This window comes from Nothoprocta perdicaria, unplaced genomic scaffold (genome assembly GCF_003342845.1).
Source record: "Nothoprocta perdicaria isolate Ctin4 unplaced genomic scaffold, notPer1 scaffold_26, whole genome shotgun sequence".
Classification (NCBI taxonomy): Eukaryota; Metazoa; Chordata; class Aves; order Tinamiformes; family Tinamidae; genus Nothoprocta; species Nothoprocta perdicaria.
The window spans coordinates 4,898,922-4,915,551 of NW_020455488.1; the positions used below are offsets into that span (position 1 = coordinate 4,898,922).

The 16,630-nt window shown below is 43.0% G+C and overlaps 1 protein-coding gene across 2 annotated transcripts in view; it reads left to right on the forward strand.

The window, feature by feature from the left end:
• The window catches only part of MAP2K5 (mitogen-activated protein kinase kinase 5), a 118,212-nt gene that overhangs the window by 87,265 nt on the left and 14,317 nt on the right, over positions 1–16,630 (forward strand). Inside the window, exons 20-21 of one of the 2 annotated variants that reach the window (XM_026040571.1) lie at positions 8,877–8,938; positions 11,507–11,552. The exons of the other annotated variant lie outside the window; for it this stretch is intronic. Of the exons in view, the coding sequence (XP_025896356.1) occupies positions 8,877–8,938; positions 11,507–11,552 (108 nt within the window). The remainder of the gene's footprint in view (positions 1–8,876; positions 8,939–11,506; positions 11,553–16,630) is intronic. 2 annotated transcript variants of the gene reach the window in all.

A 16,630-nucleotide genomic window follows, 5' to 3' on the forward strand; every position in this document is an offset into this window, starting at 1 on the left:
ATCCAGCTACAAATAAGACCTGCTCGTTCAGGCAGCAGTCCTAATGAGAGTGGCTTCTCCCACTCCAAGGAGACTTCTGCTCCTGGTGCAAAGGTGAGATAGCGTGGTGGCAAACGTGGTTCACCCCGCGGCAGAGCCAGCACTAAAGGCAGTCTGCGCCTATTGAGAGCTCACAGCAATTTAATATTGTAGCACTCAACTTAGTTCCTCTCCAGCTCACCGAGATGTTACACGGGGAGCACTGAGCAGTGCAGATGACTCCCTGCTGGGAAGGACGCGTGTCTTGCTGCGCGTGCGGCTTTCCAGAAACGCTCCGGCTCGGAGGAGAGCGGAGAGCTGCTGGAACAGGGCCTGGATGCAGCCCTGGGCTTTGTGGTCATGCAGCCAAGGAAGTTGCAATAGGATCTACTTAGCAACAGGGTCCTGCTTAAAAAAAAAAGAAAAATAAGCTCAGGGTGAATTGAAAAGGAAAAAAAAAAGGTAAGATAAGATAAAATGCCTTTGTTGCTCTGAGGATCACTTAGAAACAGATTAATGCCCTAGAATAATGCCATTAATGTTGTGTATTCCAGAGTAATATATCAGAGAGATGCAGACCCCCCATTTTGGCTTGTGGGGTGGTGCTGAAACCCTCTCAGTCTCTGGAAAGACGACCGAAGGAGTATGAGGAGCAGAAAAATGAGGAGACCATTTAGCCTTCCTGCTGCTCACAGTCTCCAGATACCTCTTGGGATTTTTAAGTTGACCAAACACTTACCTGCTCCCTGCCCAGCCTCCAAATCTCCAGCAACCTCCTGTTTGTGCCTCAGTTACAGGTTGTCTTTGCTGGTGTCTGCAGGCGTCACTCAGTAAATCRAATTCCACTTCCAGACGGAGGCTGTGCGTGATTTAATGCACCGGGAAGCTCCCAGTTAAAAACATGAGTGAAGCTGCTCTGCATTTCCAGTGTAGTGAGCGGTGGGTTGCGGGGCTCTGCGACCATGCAGCAAAATCTGGGCGTGAGTTTCCAGGAAAACCATAGCTCTGGTCGGGGGGTATTTTTGTGTTGGGTGCAGTCAGTTCAAAAGTAGCGCTGGCTTTGAGATTCTTCCAACCTGTGCCRTGTCCCTTGGCTTTGCAGGTGTCCATCCTGTGTCAGGAGATAAGGTGAGCAAGACAACCCTACGCTGAGTGCTTCTAATAGGCAGTCGCCCTGGCTTAAGCAACTACTTTGAATTTTCCTTAAGCTCTCCAGGGCTATTTTGTTTGACCTTTATTTAGCTCGAGTATCCCTACTAGGAAACCAATTATTGCCAGCCCCTTGGGTGGCTGCTCTAAACTGGGTTTCACTGTACTGGAGCAGTTGTGGTCACAAGTGCTGTAGTTAAGCATTAGCTCTAGTTTCTAACCTCTTCTTTTTTGTAACCCAAAATCAGTTAATTTGGGTTTGGAACTTTCATGACTTGTCTCAGTGTCATAGTGACTTAATGCATGTGTGGTTTTGCTTTTAACTTTTTGTTTTTAACTGCGGAGAAACTGATGGTTTTTGTCCATCAGTTTAAAGAAGAATTTGTGGAGATTTGTGGCTATCCAAATCGATTAYGTAGAAACTTCTAGATTAAAGATTTGTAAGAGCAGATCCTATTTTTGCCCGCTGGGGACAATAACACTCTAAAACCTGCATATTTTGAAGACCYGTACAAAGCTAAAAATATATATATTTATAGATGTGGATACTTTCATGAATCCCTGCTCCGGCAGCTTCCTGAGTGAGTCTGGAGAAGCTTTCCATGAGTGTCCTGGGCGTTTCTGTTAAGCCCCTCCACCAAGATAGGCAGTCTCATAAAACTGTACTTTAGTCTATCTCAAGGACTTCACCAACTCCTTAAATTGAAGAGCTGCTTTTTATTTTTAAATTCWCAATCTAGAAACATTTAACAGCATCAGTAAATGTTAGGGTAGTCTTAATGTTGAGCTATGATGCATTTCACTGTCAATAAATTCTCAAAGTTTCCCATGAAGAAATAACTTGGCCTTAATGCATGTGTCCTATATAGTTATTTCTATTCCTTTTTTTTCCTGGTAAAATACATCCCTCTGTTTACTGCTATGGCATAGTCTTAAAAATTCACAGGATGTTCAGTTTGATCAAAAAGCACAATGAAGACCTTTGCCTTTTGAGTGCTCAATTTCTTAATTTTATTATTGCATCAGTGCCATGTTCTGCTAATTATATAAATGAAGCAGAAAACTTCAAAGGCTCAGACTTGTGTGTGTGAATTTCCTTTTAGATTTTCATGTATTGATTTAAGTGTATGGACAGCTATATTTAACCCTGAAAATATCTGAAGTTTTGAAGACTGTTGTACAAGAGAGGCTGGTGTCGGAATAGGGATCTGAGTGATCAAACCCACCAGAATTTCTTTGTGGTTCGGGTGTTTTGGGGGGTACTTTTATTGAGACAGAAACTGTGACCTTACTAGTGTATGGGGTTCAGAGACTTATACAAGAACAAGGTAAAACCACAGGTAGGAATTGCTGAATAATTACCTTTAGACCAACCTGAGCAAGAACCTTCCCAAGAGGGCAAGCTCATTTAATGGTTCCTAAAACTCAATCTTGTGGATGTCAATGGTCATGCTTGATTATTTGCAGYGGTGTTTTATGAAAAAGCAATAAAAATGCATTGGGAGTGTACAGAGGGAAAAGGGAACAATAAATGGTTTTAGTTTTTCACTTGAGTCCCTTTGGTGCGAGCAGGTAGAGGCTGCGTTTCATGCTGCTGTGCCTTAGCTATTTGAAATGTGCGTATGTGTGTGTATCTACCCAAAACACTGCTGTGCTCTGCTGGCTTATGATCGACAAGAGACCAGCAATGAGAAGAAAAAAAATCCTGTGTTTGTTTTAGAGAGAAAGCAATTACAGTTACGGTTAAAGGATTAACCTGTTTTCCAGCTACCTGTGTGCTTATCTGCGAGGCCCTTCGGAGAGCCGCACAAACAAGTGCAAAGCTTGGTGAGAGGGAGAAAATGGCACGTTGTACACTGCGGATTATTCCTGATGTTAATTAAACTCTTCTGCTTCCTTCCRTGCCTCTTCCAGGCTCTGCGAGACACCTCCCAGTAGCAAATGCTGCCAAAGTGACAACCAAATAGCTCCGAGTATCTAAAACACCATGAGTGTTTTACCCACATCTGTATGGATGCAGGTTGTGCAGACATGATATCTGCAAGGACTTGGGGAGCAGGTATAGTGCTGGCTGCCTCTCACAAGGCTCGAGGTGTTAAAGGTAGGCTGAGTGTTGTGGTGGATAAAACGCTGGCCTTTTGACCTTGGTTCCAGTCCAGCTTGAGATCTGGAAATAAATGAGTTTACTGCTGACACTCCAATCCCAGCAGACAAAACTTCACACCAAAATGCCCTCACGTATAATTTGTCACATTTGGCATTTGCTACTAAGAAAAGAGCAAGATGTGACCTAGCGCAGAAATGTAATCAGCGTTCACCTTCCTGCTAAGGGGTAGGAGTATAATTGGGACAATCCAGAAATTCTTTTAAGTCCGGGCCTCTGAGCCACCTCTAGACACCACCGTGTTTTCCACAGCTTGTTGCTGGCAACAATTGGCCTGCTGTAAGGTTTGTGCAAGGCTTTTGAAGCAGGTTGGCTGGAAAGTCAACAATGACATTTTAGGAGTGCTCTGAAAGAAAGTTGTCCTTGCAGGAGTAAATCTGAACATGCACAAAATTGTGATTTGCTGCTCTCACTGAGGCAGCTCTTTAATTCCAATGCCTTTGCTACTGGTAGTTACATCTGGCTGCATTTCTGGTGCCTCTGAACTAAGCAGTGTCTGAAAAACCAAGTGGGGCAAAGAATTTGGCTACAAAGTAAAATGCAACTACTGTACAAAAATAGGTGTGTTCTTTACAAGCTTTGCTAAAAGAGATGTCGGAGTGCATAAACGATCTTTAACCCTAGAGACTTCTTAGGATGAAGTGATGAGCAGAATTGTTTTGTAAAGCTTACAAATGATTTAATAAATGCTGCCATTTCACCACTAATAGACAAGTTGCAGAACAGGAGTGCCTGCCCAGAGGAGAGGATAATTTCCGAGTCAGGGTGTGCWGGGGAAACCCAGAGGAGAGAGTAGCTCAAGTTTGCTTTGCTCTGTGCTGCTAACTTCCCTCTTGTGGCCATGGAGCCATAGGACCATGGCATCTCCTTCTGCACAAGCATTCACGCTGAGGAGGGAGCTTTTCGAAATAGCAGTAGCTCTGGAGCTGTGGGGAATGGGAAATGTTAACCCTTCACAGAGAGGGAGCGAGCAGATGGGAAGAGGGGGGAAATCTTCCTTGCACCGAGTCGGGGATCTGCTGGGAGTGCCAAATCTCGTCCACAAAGCGGAGCTGAGCCTCCGTGCAGCACTTCTGCGCCTGCAACATGTAGTCTGGGGGCTCCTCCATCACCTTCTTAAAGGTTTTAGGTAGAACACCCTGTATTGGCTGGGTTTCCTGTTACATGGAGATTGTGAGCTTCCATTTTGTCCATGAAGGATGCAATAAAACTCAAATCTTTAGTTGTTTTGAAGAGCTGTGCCACCCTCAAGAAATACTGAGAAATAAGAAATAAGCAGGGAGAGTCAGGTGCGTCTTTCTGGCTGAGCTGCTCCCGGGCTTCCTTTCCAGAGAGCAGTTCCAAGAAAAGCAACTCCAAGCTGTACCTGTTGATGGTTGCCTGCAAAGCAGCAGCATTTCTGCTCCAGAATGGGCAGATATTGGATTTGAGGAGCAGCAGAGGYGAGTGCTCAGACCTGTAATTCAAACCCTTGGAGCACAGATGGGAAAGGACCTGTCGGCTTCTGGACATGCAGTCAGGTTGTTCATTCATCCCTTTGTTCAAACCTGTGGGGAGGAAAAAACAGATACAGATGGAAATGCCATTCAAAGAGAGCGGCTCCGAAGGGACCGTCTCTTGTTCCCGTGTCTTCATTTAGATAGTGTGACTTCCCTTAACTCCATGGAAGTCAATAGCCAGAGCATCAACCCTCCATAAATTAAATATTAGGAGCTGTGTTTGAAGTTTAAAGCCCTGCATCCTCCTGCTAGCTCCGTTTTTCTGCTGCTGCTCTTTTTTCTTTATGCCTGAGCACCTTGCTGACAAGTGCTAATAACAAAATGCCAAGAGAGGGTCCAGTCGGACCTACCACACATTAAACATTCTGAACTTGTCCTTTTGCTCATAGATTGTGCATAATTAATAATTAAACGGTTTCAGTTGTAATGGGTTGACCTCCCTGAACTGTTCATTATTCACAAGGCAAAGGCATCACTCAAACTTTTTTTTTTTCCTATTGCCCTTCCCCACTCTCATGTTCCTGGTTTTGAGAATCCAGCTGACTGCTTCGGGAGCCGCAGCAGCTGATCCTGCCTTCTCCTGCAGCACGTCGCACTTGYAGAAATGATGCTGTATATTTAGGGCAAAAGCTGGTCTAGGGAATAAGCTGCCTCTGGATGTAAAAGGTGATCGGCACCTCGACCCTTAAGGGTCCGTTTCGTCAGCTCCTCAATCTGTAGAGCTCTAAGATGCTGGTTAAAAGATGCAATCTTTAGTGAAAGACCGTTCTTTAGTTCAGGATGAGCATACCTATTCCTCGCTCCTTTAAAATTGCACATGGATTTCTTTTTATTTTTATGTTTTTTTGTCTTACAGCACAAGTTCAGGGTGCAGATGGGTAAAACGAGGCAGACCGGGGAGCRCAGATGGACAGTTCCCCACGTTATACCCAAAGGGTCCCTTTATCTTATCATGCAGAATGCATATACCAGTTCTGCAGTGTGGACWTTTGCTGCATGTGGGTAGCTCTGGTTTTGTTCACTATATTCCCACCCCTTTGAGAATCAGAGTCATTTTCTAGGAAACTTCAGATAATGATATAGGCTGCATTTGTTTTGTGCCGCTTTTGTAGATTCTCACTTTTATACCTTTTGTACCACCATTGTGCTTGCTCACGTTGCACAGGTAGCAGTCGCAATGCTTTTTCTCATGGACAATAGCTCTAAGTACAAAATACCCTCACCTTCCTACTGCTCAAATATTCCTGCATGAGACGATGGCAGAAAAGGCAATCTTTCTGTCCTTGTGTTTCACGGACAGGTACTGGGACTGAACGGGTGTGCTCTGGTTCTGACTAAGGTCGTTTTAGAAATGCAAGACGCAGCTTTCTGATGTCCAGCTATGGAAGCAGCAAAGGGGCCAGACTTTTCTGGCTCAAACATGCAGTACCTCCCTTCTCTTCCCCTCTTGTGCCTCTGCTGTAAAGTTACAACCGGTTCTTGTTTTCAGGAGTGAAATTAAGGTATTTGTTTGCACCAATCTGTTTGCCTTCCACCACATCTCCTAAAAAGTGTGGGGTTTTTCTGAGTTTGCTGTGTGCTGAGAGAGGTTTGCAGCCTGTAAGCACATTGGGCTGTGGGCCACCTGGTCACAGCTCCTTGGGCAGAGTGCACGGAGGCCCCAGCTCTGCCCTGGGATCAGCCCGTTTGGAGCTGCCTCCTGCAGCCTCTTCCCGAGCCCCTGGCAGGGAGGCAGGCGGCTGAGCCCGGCCACCACGGACGGGTCTGCGGCAGGATCTGCTCCGTGCCCTTCAGATGGCTGCGCTGTGCATGGTGCAGTGCTGGAAAACAGCGTTTTTCGTCCAGGCTTTGTGCATCCTTCACAGTTGTCTGGAAGGGGGTTCGGGAGCTGCATGGACATGGTGTTAATCCCACCATCCAATCCACTGCTTCCCTTCCAGGCCCCAGCTCGGGATCCRCGATGGCTGCAGCGCCTCCGCTCTCGTAATGGAGTTTCCCTCCATTACGTGTCCGTCATCTCCTTGTGATTGCAGAAATTAGCACCTTCCAAATGAGTGTGAAGYGCCGCGTGCCGCCCCGCTCCCCGGCACGCGGCTCCAGCTGGCGGCCCTGCCTGCAGGGACACGGAGCCCTGAGCTGCTCCGCTCCTGCCCTGGGCAGAGCTGCTCCCCGAGCAGCCGCATCTCCAACTGGCCCATCCATAATGCGTGTCCRGAGAATTCCCTACCTTTGCCTCCAGTTCCTCTGCCTTTGCTCCAAGAGTGTCCGGCCTGGGAAGGCGGCGGCTGCTGCTTCACGTGTGAGAAAATGATGGAGAGAGGCCAGAGCTGCTGGGCTGCGCTCGCCACGAGCGAGCCTCACCTTTTGCTCTGCCTTTTCCATATTAATATGACTAATTTTGGTGTGCGGTTCTTTGAACCGGGGGAAGTTTAATTGCACCGTTTATTTCCTTGTGTTACTTCTCCTCTCCAGTGAAAACCTCCCTATATTGATGTCATTTATAAGTTTAGAAACAATAACCTCTCCTTCTCCCAGCCGAAGTTCAAAGAGGATTTGGGCATGTTATATCAAACACTCCTTGTATCTAATTGAACTCTTTGAAAATTGTAAAGCAATTTTGGCTTCTCCTTTTACTCTTCAGTTACTTTTGATTTAATTGTATTTTCCAGCAGTTTCCAATTGTTTGAATTGGAAACAAAGCCTTAATAAGAGTTCTAGTTAATTTTCTGTCTTGTAATTACCGATCTCATTTTTCTGATAATTGGCCACAGCAATTATATGTATATTTACTAATCACATAGGAGGCTCTGCAGTTGTGTCTATCTGCCACCATTGATAATGGCACACACATTGCAGAGGTGCTTTTATCATCTTCTTTTTTCCACTACATCAAAGCTATTTCCTCGCATTCTCAATAATGAATACATGCATGCATTTGACACAGTTGTGTGCTAGAGAAATTGTTTGGCTCCCACCAAATGCTGCACGCTCTGAGTTTCTTGCCTGCAGCGCTGGAAGGTTGTATGTAATGATATATTGCTCATCCAAATGGCCAAAGCACTCCAAAGCACAGTGAGATTAAAATAAGTCATTCCTTTGTTAATTTAAATAGGTGCATGTATCATACTTTGCAGGGTACTTTGTGTAGGGATGTCAGGGAGGAAAAAAGCCGCCGAAAGGTATTTTTAATAGCAAATGAGAATAGATGAGAATGGAGTCATTTGCAGCTGCCTGTTTTATGTGGCTCTCTTGTTCCAACTGTAGGTCTAATGAGATGACACTGTTAAAGTACTCTGCAGTGTAATTTCATTACATCCTGAGCTGTTACACTATAAACACAGTGGAGCTCTCTGTCATTCTTGGAAAAACTCCTAAATTCGTAAAGCCCTTCTTTGCAAATGATGATGATGTTTGTTCCCTGTTTGTATTTTTTTTCTTTTCATGTGCTCCTTTTTTTTTTTCCCTTTTGCTTTCATAAATGCTAGATGGTTATTTTCCCCACACTAGTAAATCTTACCTTTATTTAAATATATATATATATATATTTTCCCCTTCAAATCTAAAACAGACTGCATATTAGGACAGCCTCTAAAATGAATAAGTGTAAATAAACATGAGTGTAAATAAATAGCAAATGCAGTGAAAGAAACAAAGGTCAACAGAAGAATAATTTCACAGCTCTTTGTTAATTACAAGACCATTTGTGTGTTACTTAAATAATCATTAATTTCTCATTTACACTTTCCCTACCTTCCTTTTTACCCTGTGGCTATCATTGTCCTTTTTTCACCTCCCCTCAGTGTCTTTCCACATGTTTTTACCCATTGTGTAATACTCATTAGTTGAAATTCAGTGTTTTATAACACATTCTCGGAAGAATTTGTGCCTTTCCCCCCTCAAACCCTCTGCGTGAAAAGGGGGCTTTGTTGCTTCTTTTCTTTTTTATTTTTTTTTTCCTGTGCGTTATTTGTTATAATACTGTCCTATAAAAAAAAAAATTGCCTTCTCTCCTCCTGACTCTGCCTCTCGTTTCCATCCACTGGCAGGAATCGCCCGTCCTTCCAGCCGGGGAGTTCTCGGAGCCATTTGTACACTTCATCACTCAATGGTAAGCTCCGTTTGCAAACATGCCATGCCCTCAATGTAAATGATACATGCCATTAACTCGGCGGCTCGGCGAGACCTTATGGCTTTCCTTGCATCCTTTCCGAGAGAACAGGGACTTGGGGGCCTTGGGCAGATGGGGCAGCAAAGCTAAGCAAACTGTTTAAATTATGTAAACGTTATTTACACAAAGGGTCGTAAAAGTACTTACAAGGGTGTTTTTTTTTCCCTGTTCTAATAAAGCTGCCCTGAATCTGGGTGCGCTGTTGTGTGCCGAGGCTCCCGCGAATTCATCTGGGGGTAAAGAGGCCACAAGGACTCCTGTGTATAATGTCTTTATTTAGGGTTTTTTAAAATATTACTTTAAAACATCCTCAATGTTTAGAAAGGGCAAACAGACTTGATTAATTCATTGGCTTTTCAKTAAGTAATTTTTACTGAGTGTCATATTTTGAAAAAACACCATTGGGTATATTTTCTTCCCTTAAAACGGAATAGTTCATTGAAAACCTTTAAAATTAACACAAGAGTGGGAAGATGAGGCATTTGCCAAGTAAAAAATACATTTATTGTGTTTATAGGTGATATGCATCTGCAGGGTAARCTATTCTAAGGAACAAAGCTATTCTATAGAAACAGCGAAAAGGGGCCAAATTTGTGTTGTTTTTAACTGGCTCATTCATAAGAAAGAAAGAAAGAAAAAGCTATTTATATGTGGCAAAAAAAAAAAAAAAAAGGGCACAAGATTGAATTTTATATAAATATGGTGTGTTTGATGAAGAAACATCTCGTTGGAGACGGCATGTGTCCTGCCTGGGCTGCTTGGTCCATGGAGCACAGAGCCTTCCACCTCACTTCCTCATCCTCAGTGAAACTGCTGCCTGAAGTCCATAGCTCCACATATATAGAGAGATAGGTAGATAGTTGCTGTAGGCTGGGTCTTATTTGCACCATCACATTCTCCTGCAYGAGCCAGGGTCACTGGTGCAAATGCTGGATAAATGACTCAGTGCTTTYAATACACAGCATAGCAGAAAGCACCTCTTGAGATGGATGTTGTATGTAGAGAGTAACCCAGAAATGGAAAGCTGTCAAATTAGCAGTTAAGCCAGATACTGGTTAGCACAACCCAGGCCTTCTTTTCCAATAGGTTCAGTATATGGGCAGCAGTGTTTGCAGTATTTGGAGGATTTTGCACCAGTGTGCATGGAGCTGCACTTCTTTTAGTGCCTGTAAAAAATTAATCACAGGCTGTTTAAAAAAAAAAACAAAAGAACTTAGGCAGAGGGAGGGATAACCTGTGTTAAAATTTCCACAGATGTCAAGCTGAAGCATAACTGATGGTGGCTAATAGCCTGGTTTTCCCTGGGGACTCGGCTGCTTTGGACTGTCAGATTAGAGCAGTTCCCGCGCGCCCGTCAGGCAGCTCCAGCATCGCTGCCGCCGCGCGGCTCCAGCTGCTGCTAGGTGCTCRTAGGGAAGGTAAATTGCATCCTCAGAGCCTCCTGTTTGCCCCACAAACTATTCAGTATTTTTGATATAACGCTATATATGCATTTTTTTTAGTGCAAGGCATTACTATTTAAAAAAAAAAAAAAAAATCAACAAAGAGGAAAACCCTCTATGCTCCACTTCAGCAATCAATTTCTAATAAGTATTAGAGATGTGAAGGGAGCAGCGTAGCAGACTTTATGACTTGATGCCAGTGACGCTGTAAACACCGGCTGTTTGGATGCAATCCAATTAGTCAGTAGGCAGCTCGTGATGGTCACCTCTGTGCCCCGTTATTGTGTGCCTCCATGCAGCTCGGCACAGCCCTCGGTAGCTAATTGCACCTGTTGCACGGGAAACTAGCACTGTTTGCATGAGGAACATGATCTTATAAGCAGCGTAATGCTGTGTAATGAACTATCACCCTGCAGTGTAATGGAAGCAAATGGGGAAAAATTAAGGTAGGAACCCCAGGGTATTGCCTGTTCTCCTGAAGCTGTTTGGTGTTAGAGTTGAATTTCCCACTTATTTGTGCAGTACTTGGGGTCAGGCCATGTATTAATCGCTGGCAAAAGGAGGACCAGCTTATTGTGCCCTCAGACTTGATTGGTTTTCAATGATCATTACATTTAAATGCGTTTATGGTAAGAGGTGGAATAGAGCACTGAAGAAAATGAAAATAATTGTCAATGGGTTGCTATATGCAGAAAGCAGTCGTTCTGTGGGAGATATTAGGAAGTTAGAAACAGCAAAAGAGTCCTATAAATTTATAGGAAACCTCAAAGATTCACAGGTGAAAAGCAGATTAGAGTCAACAAAGTATTTTTCTCATCAACTGAAAATGTAGTAAGTACATTAAGGATGGAGCAACACTGACCATTAGGGAGGGATGGAAGAAATCAATTAAYGTTCGGGTCACTGCCAGGAGCTCTGTCCTCCCCTGGTACGTGTGGAAGTCACGAAGTGCGTTGAGATTCTGGGCACAGTCTGTCGGGAATACAGGAAGAAGTCTGCAATGTTTAAGCAAGTGGAGTAAACAAACTGCTGTTTATAACTGAACGTTTTGTTTTATGCTACATAGCATGAAAAAGCAACCAAAGGAAAGGCCAGCACCTGAAGATTTAATGGTAAGTGAAATTTCAGAGTATATATCTCTATATCAACACTTTTTGTTAATGTATTTTGCAGTGTATGCATTTTAAATATGCTTTTCAGCATGAGCAAGTTCACATCAGAGCTTATTCTGACTTGTACAGCAATTACACATTTGCAGACCCATAGAGACAACAGGTGAAATTTTTATTCCGTTGAAGTTGATGGATATTTTGCTGTGTGGCCAGGGCTTTGCTTGTGATTTCAGAAGTTAATACAGAACTTTGACAGCCAGCAGCAAATTTCTATCAGAACCATTTTGATCCTTAATACACTTTTTTCTTTTTTTTTTTTTCCTATTTTTTTTTTCAGTTTTTATGTCCAGGGATTACTGCTTAATGTAGGTCACGCTTTGTCATCATTTGCCAGTCTTAACCTTTCGAAATCTGAAGATTGGAAATAGAAGATACAGTCAAAATGGTGCATTTCTAATGAAATGCTGGAGCTACTGTTTTCAGTTATCTTCATGCAGGAAGAAATTAGATTGGCTGCAGCAGGTTGAGTTAATACGTAGCTTTTGGTCTTTCGCCTCTCCATGTTGGAGCTCAGAGATCACTGCTTTTGCTTGCAAATGTAATCTTTTCAGTTAAGCAGTAATAGGGTACCTGCTCTCCAGCCGATCCCTGTGACTGTGTATTTGGGGTATAGTGCTGCTTTGGCTGTTTTTAAGCTGCCAGAAAGATATCAGACAATTATTGTAAATATTTTCAGTAACTTTACGCTGTAGATATGAGCTCTAATCTGCTCTGACTCTCATTAAATACCTTGCATTTTAAGTGTTTCATTAATATGCTATATTTCYTGCCTCATAGAGGTTAAAAAAAAGTATATCATAATTTATTTTTTGTGGGTTACATGTCAACAAAAAAAAATAGGAAATTTTAATGAGATAAGAACAGGTTTGCATTTTCTTCCTTGCTTACATGCTATGAGCAGAATAAGCAAGTGTTTCYGTCGCAGCTCTTCTCTAGTTAAAGGCTAATCTCTGAGGATGCCCTGGGGCACACATCTCGACTCAGACTAGTCTCAATTTAGTCCCTGGTTAGTAAAGTATTTAACTGTGAATCTAATTTTAAGGGTATTAACTTCAATAGATCTGCATTTGAAGTTAGGCACCTGCTTAAATACCCTGGCGAGATGAGGCCTTAAAGTTTATCAGAGCCCTTCTACTTTGTGCTGTGTGCCTGGAATGAAAGGCTTACACTGCCTTATTTTGTCTTTTTTTTTATTAACTTTTGATGGTTGGAAAATTCTTGCAGTTAGTCACATCTGAGAAAACTTGGAACAGGTTCTAGAGATGTAGACACATTTACCTTGTGCACTATTATGCTATGGCTGGATAGCTTAGCTATTAAAACAACAGAATAGGGTTTCATAAAACCCCTGTCTGTTTGTAAATGCATGTTTCAGTGATGCAATAGGCTTGCCACTTATAAATAAAACATCTGCAGATCGCACATACCCCATAAGTATATATGTATGTTTGTAAGCAATAACACCACTCCAGGGTGTAGAGTCATAAAAATGAGGCCAAAGGGTGAGTGCCTGCAGTACCAGGGAAGTGCACAGATTTATCTTTACAACTACATGCCCTGGAGTGTGCTAGTCCCCCTTTAAAGAGGTATTTTGTAAAATAATTTAAAAATTATAGCAGTTCAGGAAAAAAAAAAAAAAGTCCTACTTCTTAAACAAAATATTTTAACACATTTTTCTCCTCGCCCTACTTTCTGTTCAGTTATAAAGGAAATTGCTGAAAGAAGTACGTAAGCGTGAGGGAGGCTGCAGCTGAAGTGAGGAGCTGCTCGTGCCAGCCCTGGGTGGCTGCCCCACTGCCCCTTGCAGCCCCACGGGTTCAGAGCTGACAGGTTCTGCTCTGGCAGCCCCGTCGTGGCTCTCCCAGCAGCTCCCACGTTCTCCTGGTGCTCCTGCTCTGCTGGGTTCGAGGCTCTTTGTGAGGAGGAAAAGCGAGAACAAAATAGGAGATGGAGGAAACCCAAGAAGATAAATCAGGGGTCACATCCTTCCACACCTACYACAGAGTGTATGTTTATACATTTGGAAGTCAAAGAAGTAAATAGCAGGTTTCGGGAATGGTCCAAGGGAAGATGGGCTCTGCACGAAGAGCGGTCTTTGAAAGACCCCTCTGCATATACAGTCCTGGTGAGGACTCAATCCGGGATGCGGGRTTTAGTGGAGTCCCTCTGAAGACAGCTTTAGTACACAGAAGCTTTCAGAAGCTTTTGCTGGTGTTTTGGTGGCAATTTTTGTAGGTAATTCATTATTTAGGTAAAATCTAAAGTCTATGTGACAGTCTGTCACCAGGCTGCATTGCGAACAGAATTACCTGTCTTAGCAAGGAGCAATTTCTTGATAAAACTCACACAAATATATACATTAACATATGCAAAGTGCATATATGCCTGAAACCCCACGTGCTTGCCTATGAACACACCTGTGCGTATGTAGGTGAATATACATTTCTGTACTTTRCTGGAAAGTAGGACCAAAGCTAAGGCTCAATAAGTGTATTCCAGAGTTGCTGACCATAATATCTTCTCTAATTTGCTGTCCTTTGCCTCTGGAACCTGTAATTCTGATGGATATTTCARTTTCTTGAAAGCTGCACCTGTGTTAACTATCAATAATGGGTAGAGTGCTGTAGACATTATCAGCAAAATCCTGGACCTGTCAAAGTCAGCTTCCCATCAATATAAATGYGCCAAGGATTTCACCACACTCATTGTTTTGTGCTTTAGATGTAACGTGCTGCCAAGGATAAAAGATGTAACACGTAACTGGCGATGGCTTCAGACACAACGTCCGAGTGCAGGTTTGCTCCCCTTGGACATGAACCATACTGGAAGTCCCTATTTTGTAACCAGYTTAGCATAATTAAAGACTGAAAGCAAAATGAAGGGAGCAGAACATCAATCTTTTTCTGTTCTCCTGATGATCCTGAATTGTTGAATTCAGCACCTTAAGAGCTGGCTCACAATGCCCTGGTGCTGCCAGATTGGCATCTCCACTGACACCACCGGGAAGCTCTTTTTTTTCTCTTGTGAAAGTCTCTGTGCAGATTTTGTTGGAAAACAGGGCCAAAGCCAAGGCTGTGTGAAATTCCTGCATAAAGTCAGGCTTTCTGCTACCATAGATACTCTTGTACACGTAAACACCAAATTCTCCTAACAGCCGGAATAGGTTAAGTTCTTATATTTACTCTCAGTTGCTCTGTCTTTTGTTCAGTCTGCCCACCCTCTTAAAAAAAGCTCTATTTATAACATCAGTTTATCTGTGTGTGAGTATTCAGCGGTATAATTGTTTCAAAGTATTTCCAGTTAATAGATTTTCATGGGAGTGAAAAAAGAGATTTCAGTGAGCAGCGAGAAAGTGTCCGTCCTGGGACAAGAATGATCTTTCTAATTCACCAGCGGATGCTCTGCACCTTGTTCTTCGTGCCTGCTCTTTTCTTCCTTCTGACAAGTTGGAAAACATATGATCAGTTTGAATTAAGTGTCATCCCCATTTCAGCACTAAGGAAGTCCACTCAGCATCTCAGGATGCCTCTCCTCTCCCCTGCCAGCAAGAAAGGAAAACCTCCCCAAATCTTCATAAAACAGGGAGGGAAAATTCCTGAACTTCCTTTTTCCTTTATAATAYGGAGCTCCTGGCATTACAAGGCTGAATCCCGGGGAAATGCAGGTGAGCACGAGCGGGGCACGCAGGTTTAGCCCTGCAGGTCAGCACTGAGCTCCTCCGGGTGCCGAGCGCATCCGGACACTGGAGCGGCTCGGGAAGCTGCGGRTCCCACTGTATTTACGGTATTTTTCCGAAGCTTTCCATTCTAAGCTCTATTTAATGGAATCTATGCATAGTAAGTAATCAGGTCAGAGAGAAGCAACATCCCCTGTTTGAGATCAATCGCTGGCTAATACTTTATCTAGGCCACTTTATTATCTCATGCTGATTCCATTCCCATTCTCCTCCTCCTTTGTAGCATGCACTTCAGCTGTGGTAAAAGTACGTATCGCATACATATTAAAAACATATACCCATTCTATCTGTATGTAAATGTGTGAGGCACAGCTGGATATTGCAGGAGTTTGATTTACTAATAGTTATTATCTGTTCTAGCTGTTCAGTGGCAGAGAGAGTTGCAGAAAACAAGCTAGCGCAGAAATTGCCTTTATGATATCAGTAGCCTGCTTTGGTAATTGTTTAAAATCTCTCCTCTTCAGCTGGAAGGTTGGCCTTTTATTTTGCAGCCTGTGTGCACTTCTCAGAAAGCCGGCAGAATTGTTGACATCTCTTGTTGAGTTTTTTGTTAATATAGYGCTGAACTCTATCATGCTGCATGTGCCTGTTTAAATGGAAGTGATTTACCTAAAGGAATTATATATGAAATACCAGGAGTCAAGTATGTAGCAGTTATTGCTTTGTGCTCTCCCATGGATGCATAAAAATGCCGTCTTTAAGATGCTGGATTTAGATTTCTCAAGGGAAGGATGGGGTAGGAGGATGCAGTGGTTTGGGGCCAAGAATCCAGTCAGCTCTGTGCTCTGTTACTTCTGCATGGATCTTCTGATCTCTGTTTAAGTTTCCAAATTGGAATCACAAATTTAATTCGCTGACACTTATTTTTTTTATATTGAACTGTCATTAATTTAGATGATTGCATAAATATCCTTTGTATAAAAAGCAATGACTTTCCAAAAGACATGGTTTCCCTCATTGCTTTTTAAGTGTAACGCAGAAGCTTCCTGTCCACGTGCTTTCAGCAATCCCTCTAGCTTGGTGTGTCAGGAGTGGTTTTTAGACCAGACACTGAGATCTCATTAGCTGCAGGGGCCATTTTTCTTATAGATTATTTGTATCTATTACTTAAGTGTGTTTTCTGAAGATCAGCAGAGTACCGACTCTCAAAAATGTTGCATCCTGGCTTGTTGCATCCCCATTTCCAATATATACAGCAAGGGAAAATGAGAAGTATTTAGGTACCAAATCATAAAGGGTCTGGGCAGCAGCGCTCCCTACCAGACAGAGCCAAACTTGTTTG